The 19182-nt window shown below is 36.7% G+C and overlaps 1 protein-coding gene across 1 annotated transcript in view; it reads left to right on the top strand.

Annotated features, from left to right (window-relative positions):
• THSD7B (thrombospondin type 1 domain containing 7B) overlaps nucleotides 1-19182 on the top strand; it is a 376479-nt gene that overhangs the window by 210354 nt on the left and 146943 nt on the right. Inside the window, exons 13-14 of the mRNA XM_058193966.1 lie at nucleotides 2737-3000; nucleotides 15135-15313. Coding sequence (XP_058049949.1) covers nucleotides 2737-3000; nucleotides 15135-15313 — 443 coding nt within the window. The remainder of the gene's footprint in view (nucleotides 1-2736; nucleotides 3001-15134; nucleotides 15314-19182) is intronic.

Below are 19182 nucleotides of genomic sequence, written 5' to 3'. Positions count from 1 at the left end.
TATATAACCCTTTCACAAATTCATACTTGTTTGTCCTATTCTTCCTTAACTGATAGCTTATCTAACCTGTAGAATAATTCCTATAAAACACATATCAAATCTGAGGTTTTTAAATAGTTTTCATTGTCCTTTCATTTTCCAAACTCGTCTCCAAAAAGTTGCTTTAAAAAGTTCATACACACACACAAATAATATCTCAGTTTTCATTCTCTTACATTTTGTTTTTTTGGCTTGCTTGTCCTGTACTGAGCAAATGGATTTATTCCTTGTATGGGTAGGGATATTTGTTTTCAAAAAAATTGCATATAATACAAGTTGTTCTTTTATTTTATAACATATTACATGAGGAATTCTAAACATAGATACCATCTCAGACTTAAAAAAAAAAAATGCTGCCCAACAGAATATAACACTTTAGAAGAGGTGAACCTTGTCAACAACCTGGCCCAGCAAGCTTTCCATCCTAGAAAAGCATGTAATTGTGAGTCAGGAACTCTTGTGATCTTTAGCAAAAACTTAATTTTCCGACAATTTTTGAAAGATTTTATATTGACCTATGAGATTGAACCGCACAGGTTCAATCAAACTTTTCTATAGGCTGTTTGCTGGAAGTTGCTCGGCTATCACTTTCTCATCTGAAGAAGGCAAGAGGATGGGGGCTAATTATAAAATACGAAAAATAAAACAAACTCCTAGGGCTGATGGGTCAACTGCATGAGGAAGATGTAATTCTGTTTCCTATTTCATTTGATTTTCAAATTCCACACATTACCTAAAAATACTTATCAAGGTAAAGCAATGTAACATCCAGGAATTTTCAAAACTTACACCTAAACCAAAACCAATAAAAATTATTCCTTTTTATAACAGACATACAGTTTCCACGTTTAGTTCCCTGACATACAGATAAATCTGACACAACAGCCATTTCTAGGCCTTGTGATTCTCTTATACATTCTATAGAAAGAACTGTGATCACAAATAGATTACTCTTGTGACAACTTGCCAGAGTTTCATACATTATCACAGCTTGTTTTAAAAGTAGCTGTTTAGTTGAGTCTGTAAAATTGTTATGGTCAATGGGTAGAACTCATTGTTGTCAAGCAAAAATTTGATCTTTCTATGGCTCTCACAACCACACTATTAATATTTGGTACCAGAATGGTACAATTTCCTCCTATGACAATGTACTATATATAAACCAGGAGGCAAATAGACCTTGTCCCAAACAAGCCAAAAATGGAAATATTCACTCCACTCCTCTGAATAACATCATTACATTATCAATGTGCCATATATAACCCCTGGCTGCCAAAAATAATAGGGAAAAATATGATCCCCAGATACAAGAACATGTTGTCTATGTCTGTTGGCAACATTTATAGGATACCATACAAATAATCTATTCTTTCAGAATAACAGAATAATAGTGTTGGAAGTGAGCTTTGAAGTATTCTAGTCCAACCCCCTGCTCAGGCACGAAATCCTATACCATTTCAGACAAATGGTTGTCAAATTTCTTCTTAAAAGAAGCATTGGAACATTCACAACTTCTGGAGGCAAGTTATTCCACTGATAAATTGTTCTAAATATCATAACATTTCTCCCTACTTCTAGGTTGAATCTCTCTTTGATTAGTTTACATCCATTGCTTCTTATTCTCCCTTCAGGTGTCTTGGAGAATAGGTTGACCTTCTCTTCTTTGTGCAGCCCCTTAGATATTGGAACATTGCTATCATTCTGATACTTTAATCAGAGCTTAGCAACTGTTTCAGATAGTAGACCCTATTACACAAATTCACTTGATCTTATGGATGGAATTTTAATACTTAAAATGTCTAAAATCTCACGAGATTTCGTGCAAGAACACAAACTTCATCAGAGACTGGGTTATCTTATGAGCTCTGGGTCATTTTAATTTGTATTTTTAATAAAATATTTTGGAATCACAAATGTTTCAGAACCTCTATTCTAATAAATGGAATCCTGTAGTTTCTGGCGTAGGTCTTAAATTCCTTGTGCCCCCCCTCACCCAAATTGCTGGAATCCAGGTTGACCCAGATATCTGTAGATACATCACAATATCTGAGATAATATAATAAATATTGTAGAGTAATAAGTTAAATATACACTATAGTATCTTTGGGACATTTGCCTGACCAAATTTCTGTGTTAGAAAAAGTCTTGAAAAATTGAAGTTCTTACTAATTACTTAAATGCCAGAATTTTAAAAGATGGGCCCAGTATTTCATGTGGAAATTGTAATTCAGTTAATTTATATAAAATTCATACAAAAGATTCAAAGAAAGAGATGCAGCTTACTCTTCTACATTTGTCGGATCCCTAAGAATCTGTAGGCACAAAATTTGGCACAATAAAATTATTTTCTTCAGGTAATTACAGAGGGGAAAAAACCAACTTTTGTTTTCTTTTTCTTTTGTAACAAAAGCAATCAGATAGCTGCTCTCCTTGTTATTGTTTTGTGCTTCATCCAAAAGTTTCTTTCCAAGTTTTTTTAGGTTTCCTGGTTGCCCTGGAGATATCTCCATCGTCTTAGCTCTCAAGAGCTCTGGCAGGAACTAACAGATGCCTTTGAATCAACTCTGCTGCCGTATTTACATTTCAGATGGTTTGGTTCTAACTGTATTAAAACCCTTCAAGTATAAATAATATGACATATTGTTATCAAAAGCAGCAGATGTTACGCTAACAAGCATATTTTCCTGGTTGGAACAGGAAGAAGCAAAAAGCGAGAGAAGTGCCAGAATACCGAAGTCTATCCTCAGCTTGAGACGGAACTTTGCCCTTGTGCAATATTTACCTCCCAGCCTTATGGAAATTGGTCGGAATGCATAATTGCGGTAGGAAGAACAGAGCTGCAGTTGGAGATGAGGTTTCAGAGACATGCCAAAGAATGTGGAGAAGGTGTGCGCTTCCGAGCGCTTGCCTGCCATGATAAGACCGGCAGAGTTGTGGATCCCTCTCGGTGCAACCACTCAGGTAAAAGAGCATTGAATGTATATAAAACACCACACCTTGAAAGGGAGTCATTTGTAATGCCCCCTTTGGCAGCCAGATAATGTGACACTGGCTGTAGCAAACATTGGCGTTATAATCCATCCCATGGATTATGTTTAACAACATAACTGTGGTTGACCAATTCATTCATAACATCAGTTAATGAATATTTATAGTGCCCCAGCTGAACAGAAGCTAGATTTTAGATGGGCAGACATGAATGAAAAATGTTTCTACTTCATTGTTTTTAGTGTCAAGAGGGGACCACAGTATAGATATAAACTGTATCTCACCTCTCTTGCTATACAGTAGATGTGAAATCCGGCTAATTAGTCTCTAATTGTTTTGATGCTTTAGTAAATCTTAAAGCAAAACCACTCACTTAAAGAATAACAGTATGGCTTCTTGCCATGCCTGACTTAGAAATATAATTTCATTAGGTTGGATAGGTTGGCTCCTCCTCCTCCTCCTGCCCCTCCAAAGCTGGGAAACATTTCTCAACATCTCATTATCATATTGTGTGTATCCCCCCCTTTTTTTTTTTTTGCAAGTTGTCACATTCTTTTTCTGTTGTTGTTACATTTGTTGTTAATAATTAGCATTGTTTCTGACCCTTTAGTCTTGTCTTCACTCAGCCTTTTCTTATTTGTTTTTGTTTTGTTTTTTTGGTCGTGCATTGCCTCTTTTCATCAGCATGCAGGATCCCCAACGGGAGGAATAGTCTGTTAACAGTGTTAGAGTTGTACCCATCGGTTTGACTGTAATGAGAATCTGAGGGGGAAAAAAAAACAAACAGAAGGAGACAGGATGAAGCTTCTCCGTAATGGAGGTGTTCATTGGAGTACAACAATTCCATTCTAGCAGTGACAGTAAATTCACGCAAGATAGTTCTTTATGAATCACTGCACACCTTTCCAGATTTTGCCTTTTTAGAATTTATTTGAGAAAAAGCAATACAAACAAATCATTTGCTGGGTAGGTCTTCTCCATATTTTCATAGCATGTGGGCAAAAAATGTTGTATTACTAAATATATCAGCATGCCAAAATTGAGAGATTTATTTGTGGCTGTGCAATTTGTCCAAACGAGCATATTTATTTGCTTTGCCTTACGCTTCAGCATTCGTTGAAGTATTGGCTGTTACTGTGAGATACTAAAATAATAACCCCAGCAATATCTACAATGGAACATGTATCTCATGAAACAGAGAAACAATTTGCATGTTACAAATTGAAATTCAGGCAGTCCTTGACTTACGATCACTATTGGGCAATTTCTATTGTTAAGTGAGACATTTGTTAAGTGAGTTTGGCCCCCATTTTATGACTTTTCTTGCCACAGTTCTTAAGTGGCAAGAATCATTAAGTGACTCATTACAGTTGATAAGTTAGTAACACAGTTGTTAAGTGAATCTGGGTTCCTCATTTACTTTGCTTGACAGAAGATTGCAAAGGTGATCACATGAGCCTGGAACACAGCCATGGTCATAAAAAGGAACCAGTTGCCAAAGCACCTGAATTTTGCTGGAAAGGTCATAATGGTGAAAAAATAAGTCACATTTCTCAATGCCGTTGTAACTTTGAACGGTCACTATACAAACTGTTGTAAGTCGAGGACCACTTGGATTATCAGAATCCATTGAAGAGCATGAAGGGAAATCTGGCAACAAGTAATAACCTAAGAAATCCTTACTTTAGATTTCATCTTAATTTGCATGTGTTTTATTAGAAATATAATTTTCTCTGGACTGTTGGGCACTGTTGCGCTTTGGGTTTTAGTTACTATGTTCTAGAGAACAGGTTTCCTGTCATTTCACTTGCAATTGTGGCCTTTAGCCTAGTTGGTTTCTGATTGGTGCAGGTTGGTGAGAGCTAATCTGGGTTGATCTCAATCACGAAGCAGCTCACCTAAAAGGCCGATCAGAAGTTAGGTTACTTGGCCATTAAGACAGTAACCTAGCCACTCCCTGCTCAATTGCACAGTAGACCACTTTACCTTTGAAGATGCCAGGTTGATGATACATACGAGGAAAATGCAGAGTGCAATTCCCTGATAAAAAAATAAGAAAAAAAATCTTAAATCTCATAAGATTTCCACAACTTCTGTGTACAAAATTGCTACACTATTAACAATCACGTTAATATACCATACTTCCTCCTGCAATTTTTTCCTCACAGCAGCAGGCCCATAAAATAAGTGGAGCCGAAAGAGACTGACTGGCACGGGCTGCGGGTGAACTTGAATCCAAATCACCCCAGTCCCTCTCAAATTTCTTAATCCAAATGCTACCCTGGCTCTCTCATCCTTCCTTTGGCGCCCCTAATTTACACCTCTTCAGATTCCAGCTTTTCTCACGCTAGTTCAAAACAGTTGTACATAAATACAAAATGGTAACATGACAATAAGCGAAGGAGAAGAGAACAAAATGATAATTCACATCCTTTGAGCAGAACAGGCAGAAACAGGAGACTTGTTGCTGTTAAAATTTACATCCAGAGGATTTAGTTATTCGCTTGTAATTGAGCACTAATTTTCATTGCATCAATAAACAAGACCTCTGTTGAAATATATCGCAGCAGAGGGAGCTTCTGCCTTTGAGGAAGGCAGAATCTGAATGCTCAAAGGCCTTGTAAATGCCAGGAAGGGCTCTGGAAGTTGTAGTTCAATACTATCTAGAGACTGGTCCCCTTACTTATTTTATATTCAATCCAGATATGTCTCACGAAAACACTTGGAAACAAAAGGATCCCAGTTTGCTTCTATGGAAATTGTTGCCACTGTTGCCATTGACCCCTGGAGTGATGTATGGAATTCTGTCAAAAGGCCCTACATTGTACAAGGCAGCTTGTGGTACTGTTTTCCAAGTATACAGCTGCCTCAGATTTCTTAATTACAATGATGAAATATGCTAGTCGTGGAAGCAAATGAGGTTAAAGCCAATTAGTTTACATGTGCATCTGCTTCAAAAGCTGCTTGCCTATCATATTTTATTTCCAAAACCCTAGCCTCCTTTTACACAAACTTTTTAACGTGCTGGCATGACTCTGTGCAGCTATAACAAATTTACCACATAAGCAAAGAAATACACCATTGCTTTTATTAAGTGAGGGTTGCATGCTTCTTGATTACATTTCTGAAAATCTACCCTTTGACCAAAGAAAATTCTCTTTATTATTCAGACTCCTCAGGAGCCTTTATTTTATTTACTCTGGCCTGCGGCTATAATGTTTTATTTTTTGCTTATGAATATATATATATATATATATATATATATATATATATATATATATATATATATATATATATATATATATATATATATATATATATATATATATATAAATGTGTCCATTTATGTGCTCGTGCAATTCATCAGCCTCTCAATATTTAGTATAAATATATATGTTTCCTTAAACATCTTTTGAGTGCTTTCTGCCTTGGGCTTCACAGCCCAGCAAGATTACTGATGTGGGAAACTGTCCAGTCATAAGGCAGGCAAGCGAAAAAAATTTAAATCATAAACGGTAACCACTAATAGTTTAAAAAGCTAATAAAAACTCAGTAACCAATCTGCCTTCTAGCTCTACTCATTATTCTACCCACAAATCCCTTGAAACTGAAGTTTCTGTAGTTTCACTCCTCTCTTTTTAGTTAATGCTTTGTCAGTGTTTACCTGCCACTTTCTCAATCATTTTTTTCCCCCTGTGAAAGGGCTTTCTGCATTTCTACTGTATACTCTGGATTCTTGAGAATTCTTTTTGAATTTCCCATGGTGAAGTCTCTGCAGTTAATGTTATTTTGGAGATAACAGAAGATAAAATTGCTTGTAGGATGGGTTTTTTTGGGGTTGTTTTTTGTTGTTGTTGTTGTTAAATATTTCCTACCACACTAAATATCCTTAGGTCTCTGTTGTATATACCAGACTGAGAAAAAACATGAAGGAATTTTCTCATGCTATCTTGCTTTGGGCCTGAATTGTCATAGAGGAAATGAAAGAAGCTGCAGACCACTAGAGAGATATTTGAACAATGAAAGCAGAACTCACAGAACTACTATGGGCACCTTGTCATTTCATAACTGGAAGAACCTCGTTCTGTGCCCATGAGAATTTTGCAGAATGTCTTTCTGTGAAATAAATCTTGAAACCAGTTGTACATTAAGCACGGCTGATAGGGAGAAAAAATGGAGATGCATGCTTACCTTCTTTATCGCTTGGACGCTGCCCCGAGTCACTTTGTAGGGGAGATGGACAGCATAAAAATTAAATAAATTAATTAAAATAAATGCTTCACTAGATGTTGCTGAAACTGAGTAAACCCCTGTGTGGGAGCAATTAATTCTTAGGTATGTTGTGTCTACTGTCAATCTCAAACCTGTGACAGCAGCTCCCAACAAGACAGCTTAATTCTCACAGAATCTCATTAGTCCCATTTACTGCAAGGAGATGGGGATTAAGTTGAAAACTGCACATGTGTTTTTAGACCTAATTTGTAACTGAATATATTAAGACATGCTTCTTCCATACCTTTGATTTTCTTTCTAATTGTCTTTTGACTTGGAAGAAGCTTGCTTCATGTTTGAAGGTAGGAAAAAAAACCCTATCCCTGTGCTGCAATGTGTAAGTGTCTATTTCCATTCCAAGTTGCAGAGAATTTAATTATGGTAGAAGGTATTTTGAATTTTTAATAGTTACAGAAATGAGGGTTCACTCTGCACAAAATGTCTGCTTCGTATAGAATAAAGCCATCGTAATCCAGGCATCGGTTTGATTGCTAGTTGGATTATACCCATGTGATCAGACAAATGCTTGAAAATTTGTAGTGCATCCATCGATCTATAGTAAAATGTCCAGGGTATATGAATGAACAAGTAAAATAAGTGCCCCACTCCCTATAGACATAAATATATAAACTGATTATATCAATTTATCTCTCTGCTGTTTTTAATAACGGGCGGAAAACCAACAGCAAAGGGGGCTGATCAGATTTCTAATTGATTGATTATGTGTCATTGTGTCAGTATTGACTCTTAGCAACCACATACAGTACAGTACATAGATTTTTGCCATAATGATCTGTTGTTAATCTGCTCCCTCGGGTCTTGTAATGGTGTAATTATCATTGCCACTTAACTGAGCCCCTGCACCTTGCTTCTAGTCAACCTGTTCTTCTCTTCCTTCCCATCTTTACAAGCATTAGAACTTTCTCCATAGAGCTAGGTCTTCACATAATATGTCTGAAATGGAATAATTTGCACCTGGTCATTTTTGTTCCTTAAGGGAGAACTCTGGGTTGATTTGATCAATGATCCAGTTATTTGTTTTCTTGACTATCCATAGTATTCTCAGGAGTCTTCATCAACACCAGAATTCAAAAGTGTCAATACTATTCTGCTTCTTCAAAGTCCAACTTTTACTTCCATAGAATGTCACAAGGAATACCATTGCTTGAGTAATTGAGTATCTACTGTATGTAGGCATAGACACATCACAGCATTTCAATATATTTTCAAAGTACTTCATACCTGCACTGCCTTTATTCTAATCTACTGTGTATTTCTTGACTGCTTGTTCCTTTATTGTTGTTAGTTGATCCTAAAACATTTCACCGCTTTGATATCTCTGTTGTCAGTTCTAATGCCGGTTGCTCTAACTTTGTCATTAGTTTGGTCTTCTTTATATTTAATTTTAGACCCCTTTTTCACTGTGCTCCTTGACTTTTATCCCTAGAGCTTACAGATCCTGTGTATTTTCAGCTGTCGGAGTATTTCTAGGAGAAGGTTATTTCAAAATGCAAATATACCAGTAGAAAATCAGAGCCTGTGGGCCTCTGCCCCCATTACTTCCCAGAAGCTGGAAACTAGTTCTATACAACATAGTAACAGCAAGAGTTGGAAGGGACTTTGGAGGTCATCTAGTCCAACCCCCTGCTCACACAGGAGACCTGTACTAGGGATTCAAACCGTCAACCTTTCTGATTGACTACTTAGTCAGGCAGATAAGAATGATTTGAAGAGGACCTCCAGCAAATACCTCAGTCCCAAGACATACAGGGCTTTAGCAATCAAGACCAGCAGTTTGAACTACATTTAGAATATGTGGACATGAGTTACCTTTTATGGAATACTCATGTTTTATGAGTTACAGGGAGCACAAAAGGAGGAAGACTCCTGTCTTCTTAGAAATATTCTATGTTGTTTAGTTTCTTAAACTTTGGAGAAGCCAACTGAAAAAGGAAACATCTTAACATAATTTGATCTGAAACAAGGAAAATATGGTGCTTTATCATTGCAATGGATAAAGAACTCTGCTGTGAATTTTGACTAATATCTTTTTATTTTTATCCAGTGGCTATATATTCATATCCCCTCCCATGATATTTATCCCTGTATATTTATCGGATATATAATTTATTTACAAACCCCACGATAAATATTGTGTGAGAATTAATAGCTATTTACTCTTGTTATTCTGTTGATAATCATTTTATTTCAACTTTTTCCTTTAAGATACTTACTCTTTGCTGAAAATTAATTAAACAGGCTGTCACAAGGTAGTTGAAAACTGAAGGTTTTTTTTGTTTCTCCTGAGTTGAAGAATTCCTTTGTAATAGGTCTTCAAAATCATCTGGCAAATTTCCCACATATAACTGGGTCATCCATTATGCTTTGTTGCCTAATGGGATAAACAAATACCTGTGGAGATTTTGCTTCACTCTGCCTAATGATAGGAATTCTTTTATAGAGTTTCTTTTTAATGGTTTATCTATAGATTTATTTTTTTTAATATGCAAGTGTAAAAGACAGATTTGGATCAATATTTACTGACATGGGAAGAAGGAAGATGCTGATGAATAACAGAGGAGAAAGAAAGATAGACCGATATGTATGTATATAAAGAAGCTGCTAAGAGAAAACATCGGTATGCAAAATAGCCAACCAAATTAGTGTACATTTTAAATTAGACTGTTATACAGCTTAGGGAAGAGTTGCAATATAGAGCTATTATGGAAAAATGGTTGTAACTATCAATTTGCTCTATGACTCCAGTACAAAAGGGCAGCAAACTGCAGCAAGAAAAGATAAATGATACCAACCAATTTTAGTATTTATTGCTTTTGCCCTTCTCTATAAAATTAATTTTATTGTGGCTTAAGGAGCCAGACAGTTTTAACTAGTTACGGGTATTCTAATAAAGCACGGTAACAGAAAGCCTTTTAAGGATCTATCCTTGTCATAAACAAATTCACTGCAAAAGCCATCAGCCTGTTCTGCCAATTTGGTTTATAGCTTTAGCTCAGTCTTTGCCTCCTATAGCAAAGCAGCATGTGTAATTTCATTCTTTGAGGATAAAACTATGCAACTTTCCTTTTGTTTTCTCAATACTGAGGGATCTGAGGATACTAAGGTTTTTGACAGCGAGTAAAGAGTATCAAGCTCAGACAATAAAGTACAGATATTGTTCTGATCTAGGCTTCCCTAAAAAGCATGAAGCAGAGCAATGGTGGGATTCAATTTTTTTAACAATTAGTTCTGTGGGCATGACTTATTTTGGGGTGTGGCTTGGTGGTCATGTGACTGGGCAGGTGGGGCTAGCTGGTCATGTGATTGGGTGGGCATGGCTAGCTGATCATGTGACCGGGTGGGCATGGCTATGTTCATGCCAGAGGGCTGAAAAAAGTGTTTTCTGACAGTTCCATCGCACTTTTGACAGGTCCTCACACTTATGACTGGTCATCATTTATGCCCGTTGCAGCATTCTTAACAACTGTGTCACTCATTTCACAACTGCGGTGCTTCATGTGACCGGGTGGGCGTGGCCAGGTGGTCATATGACATCGCTTCTTTGCCCTAATGACAGTTTGCTGCAATGGTTGTAAGTGTGAAAAACAGTCATAAGTAACTTTTTTCAGTGCCATTGTAACTGTTGTAAGTCAAGGATTACCTGTACAAAAATACAAAAAGCTTCTTTGCTTGCAAAAAGCTGCCCTAAATACCAATCATTAGATTAGAAATACCTGCAAACTGGAGTTACAAATCAGGCAAGGTGCCAAAGCACCTTGAGGAATTAAAATAGTTATAATGCAATGATAACTATCAGCAGCCAACTCTTACTCGTAAAGTAAAACCCTTTAGCAGAGAAGTCATTTAAGCTCTCCAGTATGAAGCAAAGGAGCAAACAGAGTATCTGTTGCTTGTTAAACCAATTACCAGAACAAGTAGACACAGGAACTAGTCAGATTTCCGAAGCTGCTTCTTTTAACTTTTTTCCTTCCAAACAAAGCTGAATAGGGAAAATTATCTCATCACTAAACACAGGATTAAACTTCACCAAGGACAAAATTAAACTTCACCAAAACCCAGGTTTAGACCAAAAGTCAGAAAGGGTATGTAAACTTACATTTGAATGTCAATCTTTCTAGCTAGCCAATAAGCCTTGCTGAATGTCACTCATCTTGGTTCCTTGTCGTTAAAAACTTCTGCTTCGTTATTCAATTATTTCTTCAAAGTGCTGATCATTGCATCCTGGCTGGAAGAACTCCAACAGGGGAGTATTTTCTCCCAACAGCGGTGTAAAAAAGCTTAAAACAACCCTTCTCCTTTAAGAAAGTCAAGAAAGAAAAAAAAATTCCAAGAAGCTCTGGAAGCGACAGTAAGTCTAAGTGTACTGCCAAGAATGTAATAAAGATTAACGGAGAAGCAGTTTCTGTAAGCAGGACAATAAAGATTAGGCTAGGAAACAACACCAGAAAATTGCAATTCCTCATAGGAATTACAACTGTGGGGGGAAAAAAACAAAAGATTTCTTCTAACAACCGGTTCTCCAAACTGCTTAACTACTTAATAACTGGTTCTACCGAACCGATGCAAACCGGTAGAATTCCACTACTGAAGCAGAGTCTTGGTCCCAGCAAAACCCCTTTTATTTACATGACTGTCAATTCCTTTCATTCACAGTCAGTAAGGTCTGGCAAACAGTCTTTCAGAGGAATATTTATCAACACAGACCTTATCTCACTTGGAAAGCTGCAATGTCAATAGTTTCCAAATGCAGTGCAAGGCAAAACTTGGTATAGAGTCTCTGAGATTCACGGACAGATCTTTTCACTCTTGAAACGACCGACCGAATGAATTGTTTCCTGCAAAAGCCCACTCCCCGTTCGCTCCTCTTTTGTTTCCTATGGGAGGGCAAATCACATCCAAGGTGTGGCTTTACTCCCAAGTCGACCCCGCTTTCTTAGTTGTTCTTGTCTTTTGGCAGCTCTGCGCATGTGCACAATGGGAACAGGCTCCAACTATTCCTCTGCCTTATTGCTGTCTAGTTCCCTCTCTGCCTCCCAGGCAGTGCCCTCGTCCAAGCTTTCCCCAGACTCTAGGACTGGCCCATGTTTCTCCCTAACCTCCTCACTGTCCAACTCTGCTGCCAGGTCCTCTGGCAGCCGGCAGGCCACAACAGATATAACAACAACCAAAAAAAGACAGAAAATCATAGGTTGATTTCAAGAAGATGTTTAAAAGCAAGTTAAATAGTGTCTCTGTGTACTTTCAGTGACTCCTATACCAGGAAACATCATCATTTCTTTTATTATAACATTTCACCCACATTTCTTGATTTTCTATTAATACATTTATACATTTTTCTACTTGCTGTTCTATTAATATATTTATCTATCTTCTTTCTCCTCTTTCTTCATTATAACATTATCCTATCTGTATATCTTCTCCAACCAATCATAGAATTGCCCAGTGGTGAAATGTAAAATTTGTTATATTGGTTCTGTGGGCATGGCTTGGTGGGGGGGTGTAATGTGACTGGGTGGGCATGGTCAACTTTTTTTTTTTACTTTTAAAAGCATTTTTTCTACAGCCTCTTCAGCCGAAGAGGTTGTAGAAAAAATGCTTTTAAAAGGCTCTGGCAATCGCAGCTGAGTTGCCTGATCGTCAGAGGCTTTTCTTTTCTTTTAAAGGCAAAAAAAATGCTTTTAAAAGAAAACAAAAGCCTCTGATGATCAGCTTTTTTTTACTTTTAAAAGCATTTTTCAGCCAAAGAAAAAATGCTTTTAAAAGTTAAAAAAAAACCTCTGATGATCGCGCGGCTCAGCTGTGCATGGGTGGGGCAGGGATTTTTGCTACCGGTTCTCCGAACCACCCGCCACCATCGCTACCAGATCGAGTGATCCGGTCCGAACTGGGAACATTTCACCCCTGGAATTGCCCCCATATTTTAAAGTATTCCGATTCCTTTCTTTCTTTAACTATCAAGCTCAATCTATTCATTTCTGCACAATCCAATATTTTCTTAATTATTTCTCCTTCCATAGGGATTGTCTCTGCTTTCCATCTTTGCGCAAATACTATCCTCGCTGCAGTTATAACATGTACAATCAAATATATATTCTCCTTACTAAATTTCTCTGGTAAAGTACCCAATAGGAACAGTTCAGGTTTTAAATCTCTCTGTTGTTGTATCATTTCTTCTAACCATGTTTTTGCTGCTGATTTTCATTTGTACTCAGTTCCAATGCATCTCACTGCTACAGTATGTACAACAATAGTCAACCAGCATTGATGGATTCCAGTTGCCCTGATACTGCTATGGCAATGCCATGGTAAAAACTTTCACCATGTTTGTCACTTATTGCAGCTAGATTTTCAGGAAGAAAGTCCAAGTGTGAATGCAGAAAATGTATTCATGAACTTGTATGCAGTTTGGTGCTCTGTAATTACCAAGAAAATTCTCAATGACATTCTTGAATGCTTTCCAAATGATTTTCTGTGGTCCCACTAACAGATATTTGAACTATTTTTCATTGATGACATATCTGTTCTGATTTTGGACCAACAAAAATGCCTTTCTTAATCTTGGTATCAATTATATCTTAAATACATTATACTTTTTATATGTGGCCCAAGACAATTCCTCTTCACTCAGTGTGCCCAGGCAAGCCAAAAGATTGGACATACCTGATCTAAAGTAGATGATAGATAGATAGATAGTAGATGGATGGTGGATGGACAGTTTGCAACAGATATGTTTTTCTTTGTGCCCTAGAAGAGAAATATCTGCCACTACCTAGGATTGAACTCTCAACCTTCTGAATGGAGGCAAGCATCTTCACCACTAGACCACCACATCACTCAGTAAAATGCCCAGCTTCATCCGGTTGCCCCAACTCTACTAAGGGATTACAGGGTCATAAAAAGGGGGTTTAGAAATGATAGATAGACAGGCAATCATTGCTTAAGTGATTTGTGGATTAAAATTGACCTCTTCAGACGCATGAATATTCTTAGTAAGAGCATTTGCAAGAATGTCTTAGTAAGTCTCTTTGCATTGAACTTGAGTCCTGCTGATTTCATAAGCATATTCAAGTTGTTTTCTTGACAACCATATAGAAGCAGTTTATCCCTGCTTTCTTTTGGGATGTTTTCTTGACTTCCTAAGCTTGAGTGCAGCCCGTATATATTTTTAGTGACCTCTTATGCACTTGCTAATCAAGTATGACTTTTCTCAGGAGATTTGTATCAACACTAGCCTATTGGGCATGCCATCTAACTGGGCTTCCAGCAATGTAGATAGTGAGCTTGGAAGGAAAATGCAGTGTGTTAAATATTGATAGTGATATTAACAGCAGGCATTCACGAAAGTATTAGGTGATAAGATGAATATATTTCCATTAGAGAGCCAGTTAGCACATATTTAAGAGGTTATAATGCATGAAGTTGGCATATATTTATAGTAACTACTGCAGTATTAATAGCGGCTGAGCTACTTTCTTTTGTTTTGCTTTAAGCCTCATGTAATTATTTATGGCAATATTTATGCAACATGTTGAACTAGCTAAAGTCAGTAAGGTATATAGCCATTCTTAGAATGAAATCACGTGGGGTTGAAAATGATAGAAGTATTATTATATTTATCTTTCCAAATATTCTATTCTAGATGTCTCCCAAGTTTTTAGTGCCATGTTCAGTCCATGCATTAAGAAATTCAGCTGGCCTCCTTTCTCCAGAGACATAGACCCTGGATGCAGCTTCAACAATGCAATAATTTCACTGCCCCCCCCCCCCAATTTCTAATTTTCCTTCTTTCCTTTTTTTCCCCTCCCGCATTTTAGGTTATATTGAACAGCCTTGCACTGTACCTTGTCCATTTGACTGCAAATTAAGTGACTGGTCTGACTGGTCTCCTTGTAGTTCATCGTGTGGGACAGGAGTGAAAATTCGGTCCAGGTGGCTTAAGGAAAAACCATACAATGGAGGACGTCCTTGTCCAAAACTGGATCCAAAGAATCAGGTGAGGTGTATCATAAAGCCAATATACCAATTTGGAATTGATCATCTAAATCCAAATCATTCTGTGATTGATACAGTAGAATCCCTCTCATAAGAAAAGTCCCTCATCTGGTTGTATAGTTTCCTTTAGCTGTCTCTTTTATTGCAGATGCATGCTAGACTAGCTAAACTTTTGAAAGGTTTTCTTATTCACAAAACTATTATCACTCCATAAAAGATTATTCATTAAGAATAGCATATCTTGTCTCCAACCCTAAAACAGCTAAGCCTGGTCAGTGAGATCAGACACTGCAAATAATATTTAAAACCATCTGTGAAGCCTAGTTTTTTTTCTTGAATTATTCTTTGAAGATATTTCCCCCATTAATTCAATTTCACTCATTCTAATAAGTTTCTGTCTGACAATTACATGCTAATTTTCAAGTGTGTATTCTATTATAAAAGAATGCGAATATAAATGGGAATATTCAAATGAAAAATTAGGAGTAAAATATTTTTCAATTAATGTTGTAATTTAATGTAATAAAGGAGCTTTGCAGTTAATACAGATAGGAGATTATTTCCATTCATACAATTTAAAATGCTTTTTGAAGACTATTGAAACCAAATCAGCGGTAGTCTTCTTTTTTATGATTATTTTCCTTTTAAAAGGTCAGTCTCGATTCATTCCACTCTTTTTATGTTCTTAGTACAAATATAGTTGTGTGTGGAAGAGCTTTTTAAGTTTAGAGTATCCTAAATAGGGCTATGCAGAATCTTCCAAAGAGATCTGCGTAGGAGCCCACACAAAGAATTTCTTTTCAAAGTTGGCTGAGGTAGCTTTATTGTTTGGTAGAGTTAGCCTGTTTTTGAAAAGAGGTTTTATTCATACCTGTTTGGAAGATTCGTTCAACCTGAACCTTGAGTTCAAAAAGGAAAGATTCTTATCCAGAAAGAAGAAAATAGTATAAGCTGTTTTTTCCTTCCTCTGATTGCAGTTTTGACCTGGTCATTTTTTGGCACAATCATATATTAACACAGAGCAAGAAACATTTCAAGCGATGGCTTTAATTCCTAGGCTTAGTTCATGTACTACTCACACACGTTCTCTTCATCATCCCTCATTCTGTTGTCTTGAGTAGTAGCTGTGATGCTTAGCTTATGTGAGTAACTCTGTAGTTATGTACCTACTTGGGCAAAGAGTTTGTTGATTGCAAAAAAAGAAAAAGGTTGATCAAAAAATTAAAACTATATATGCATATTGGCTCTCTTTCTAAATAAATGTTCTATTCATGAATGGAAAGCATGAAAATATTAGAGTCGTCCTATGTACAGTGAGGGTTAATTTAGACAGCATTTGTGTGTGAGATCATTAGACTGACTTATTTTTGTGACAAATGACCAGGCAAAACCAGTTATTCCTTGTTGGTCTAAATCAGAGATAGACATTTCACCTTCAACACTCTTCAACATTAGCTGTGTTGATAAGCTCAAATCTCTAAATCTGAAACCCAAATGTCAGTCCCCTTAGATTACATAATAATAGCAACTCTAGATTGCTGGTTGCATAGCCAGCACATATACCATCCAAGATAGCCAACCCTAACCGATGGACTTCTAAATGTGATTCCTTTTCTGAATTTCTAGCCAGTATGGCCATCAGCCATGCTAACTGTGAATTCTGGAAATTGTAGCTGAACGTAATTTGAAAGCATTAGGTTAAAAAAAACTTGCCTTTATTATTATTTTTCAAAATCTGCTTTGAAAATGTAGATTCAACTTAACCTTAACATTATTCACAATCTTTTTTTAAAGAATTTTATCCTGCCTTTTTTAAAAAAAATACATAAAACTCAAAGCAGGAAACATACCAATACTCCTGCCTACTCCTCTTTCCCCACAACAACAACCCTGTGAGGTAGGTTGGGTTGAGAGAGAGAGTGACTAGTGAAGGTCACTCAGCTAGCCTTCATACTTAAGGCAAGACTAAAACTTACAGCCTCCTGGTTCTAGGCCAAATATCTTTACCACTACAGCAAACTGGCTCACTTTTTATTATTATAAACTTCATTATAGATTATTATAAGCTTTTTATTATTGCATGTAGGTTTATTCAAATCTCTTTATTGTTTTTATTGACTTCCTCACATTTAATACATAAGGAATAATACAGTAGAACCAAACTCCAAAGAAGTATGATGGAGAATACTCAAAAAGATAAATAATGCCCACTTCTCAAAGTTTTCCTTCATGATCCTTCATGAAACTGAAGGATCACAAAATAAGTAAAATGTAATCTCACCATAAATAATGTGGAGATGGTAATGTCTTGAAAAAAATAGTGAACTATACTTCTGCAGCCAGAGTATCTGTTTACATGAAAATCAAAATACATTGCTCTTGCCAGCTTTTAATAACGTATTTGTTTCAGCAGGTCTTTGAATAAAACTTTAAAAATTGCACTTGATTATTAATTTGTGTTCTTATTTCTTTGTAAGACCTATATGGCCCACCATCTCAGCATAATGGCATGTACAGACTTCTTAATATGGTTTACAAAAATAATATATAATGTACCCTGATTCTTACACCTTTTTTTTTCAAAAAGCATAATATCAAAATATATTATATTATATAATATTATTTAGCTATAACAGTGCAGGAAACATTCTGGCATGAAATTGCAAAGAGTTATAATTTATTTTATGATTCATGCTTTCTATGAGATTTTCTTCATCATAAGAAAAGCCAATATTGTATATTGTTAGTTGTTGAACTCTTCACATTTGTTACTGTTTTAAAGTTTAGCATCTGATGTCGAAGTTGACTAGGAACTCAGGGTGAACCTCAGGATGAGAAAGGAAAGCAGTTCCAAATTTGTTTCTAGTGAATTTATCACTCCAGTTGTTTTTCTCTTTTGGCATTTCCTAATATTACTTAGAAAAATGACAAATTACATCCTAATATGAAATGTCCAATTTTTTTTGTCAACAAGAATTCATTTTTATGTGGTTTTTTTGACACTCTTGAATGCAATACATTAGTAAACCCCATACCTTGTGATTTAAAACAGGCTTTTAGAAGTTTTCCTTACACTCCATTTTCATATTGATGAAACATCCTGATATAATGGTAAAAGGCTGTGCCTGCGAATGAGGAAAAAGTCATCCGTAACAACTGAACTTAAATTTAACTTCAGTTGTAACGTAACGTGCCGAGGATATCACTGGCTAAATAAGGCTATTAAATTTGCCAATTTCAGCCAAATCATCGGAAATAGCTTTGTAGTGGTCTATTCACCATAGAGATATTTCTTCTAAGTAGATGTACCAGAGGCTTTTGATGGCAGCTTTTTATGGATGTCTTGATCAACGTTTAATTTGTTATCCATTTTCTGGAATCATGGCATTGGAAGGTATCTCAGAGATCATCTAATCTAACCCCCTTGCTCTCTGCTAAAACATTTCAGACAGATTGTCAGGCCTGTCCCAGCTTGGATGTTCAGGAGGGAAAAAAAGACCTTTGACTCCCATTGTAGTAAGAGAGGTATAACTTTTACTGAAGCCAAGTGGTTACAATGTAGCAAAGCCAGATCTGAATATTCCTGTGTAATCCCAGTTCTTTTCTCTCCTTCTAGGCCTTCCCCACTTGGTCCTTTCGTAAATGTTCAGACTAGGTGTTTTGGGAACAGCCCTAAAATGTTGTGCCTCTTCAGTGGGCATTCGGATACTATTCTCATGCTTGGAATCTTAAGATTTGCCAGGCTCTGTTCCAGGCTGGCACCTTTGGTTCCTCTCATCCCGTCATTCCCCCCTGCCCCCTTTTATGGCAGGATGCCATCTAAGCGAAGCAGGACTGAAGTGACCCAATGGCAGACCTGACGCTGATAGC

This window comes from Ahaetulla prasina, chromosome 1 (assembly GCF_028640845.1).
Source record: "Ahaetulla prasina isolate Xishuangbanna chromosome 1, ASM2864084v1, whole genome shotgun sequence".
Classification (NCBI taxonomy): Eukaryota; Metazoa; Chordata; class Lepidosauria; order Squamata; family Colubridae; genus Ahaetulla; species Ahaetulla prasina.
This window is presented reverse-complemented; position numbering and strand designations above follow the sequence as displayed.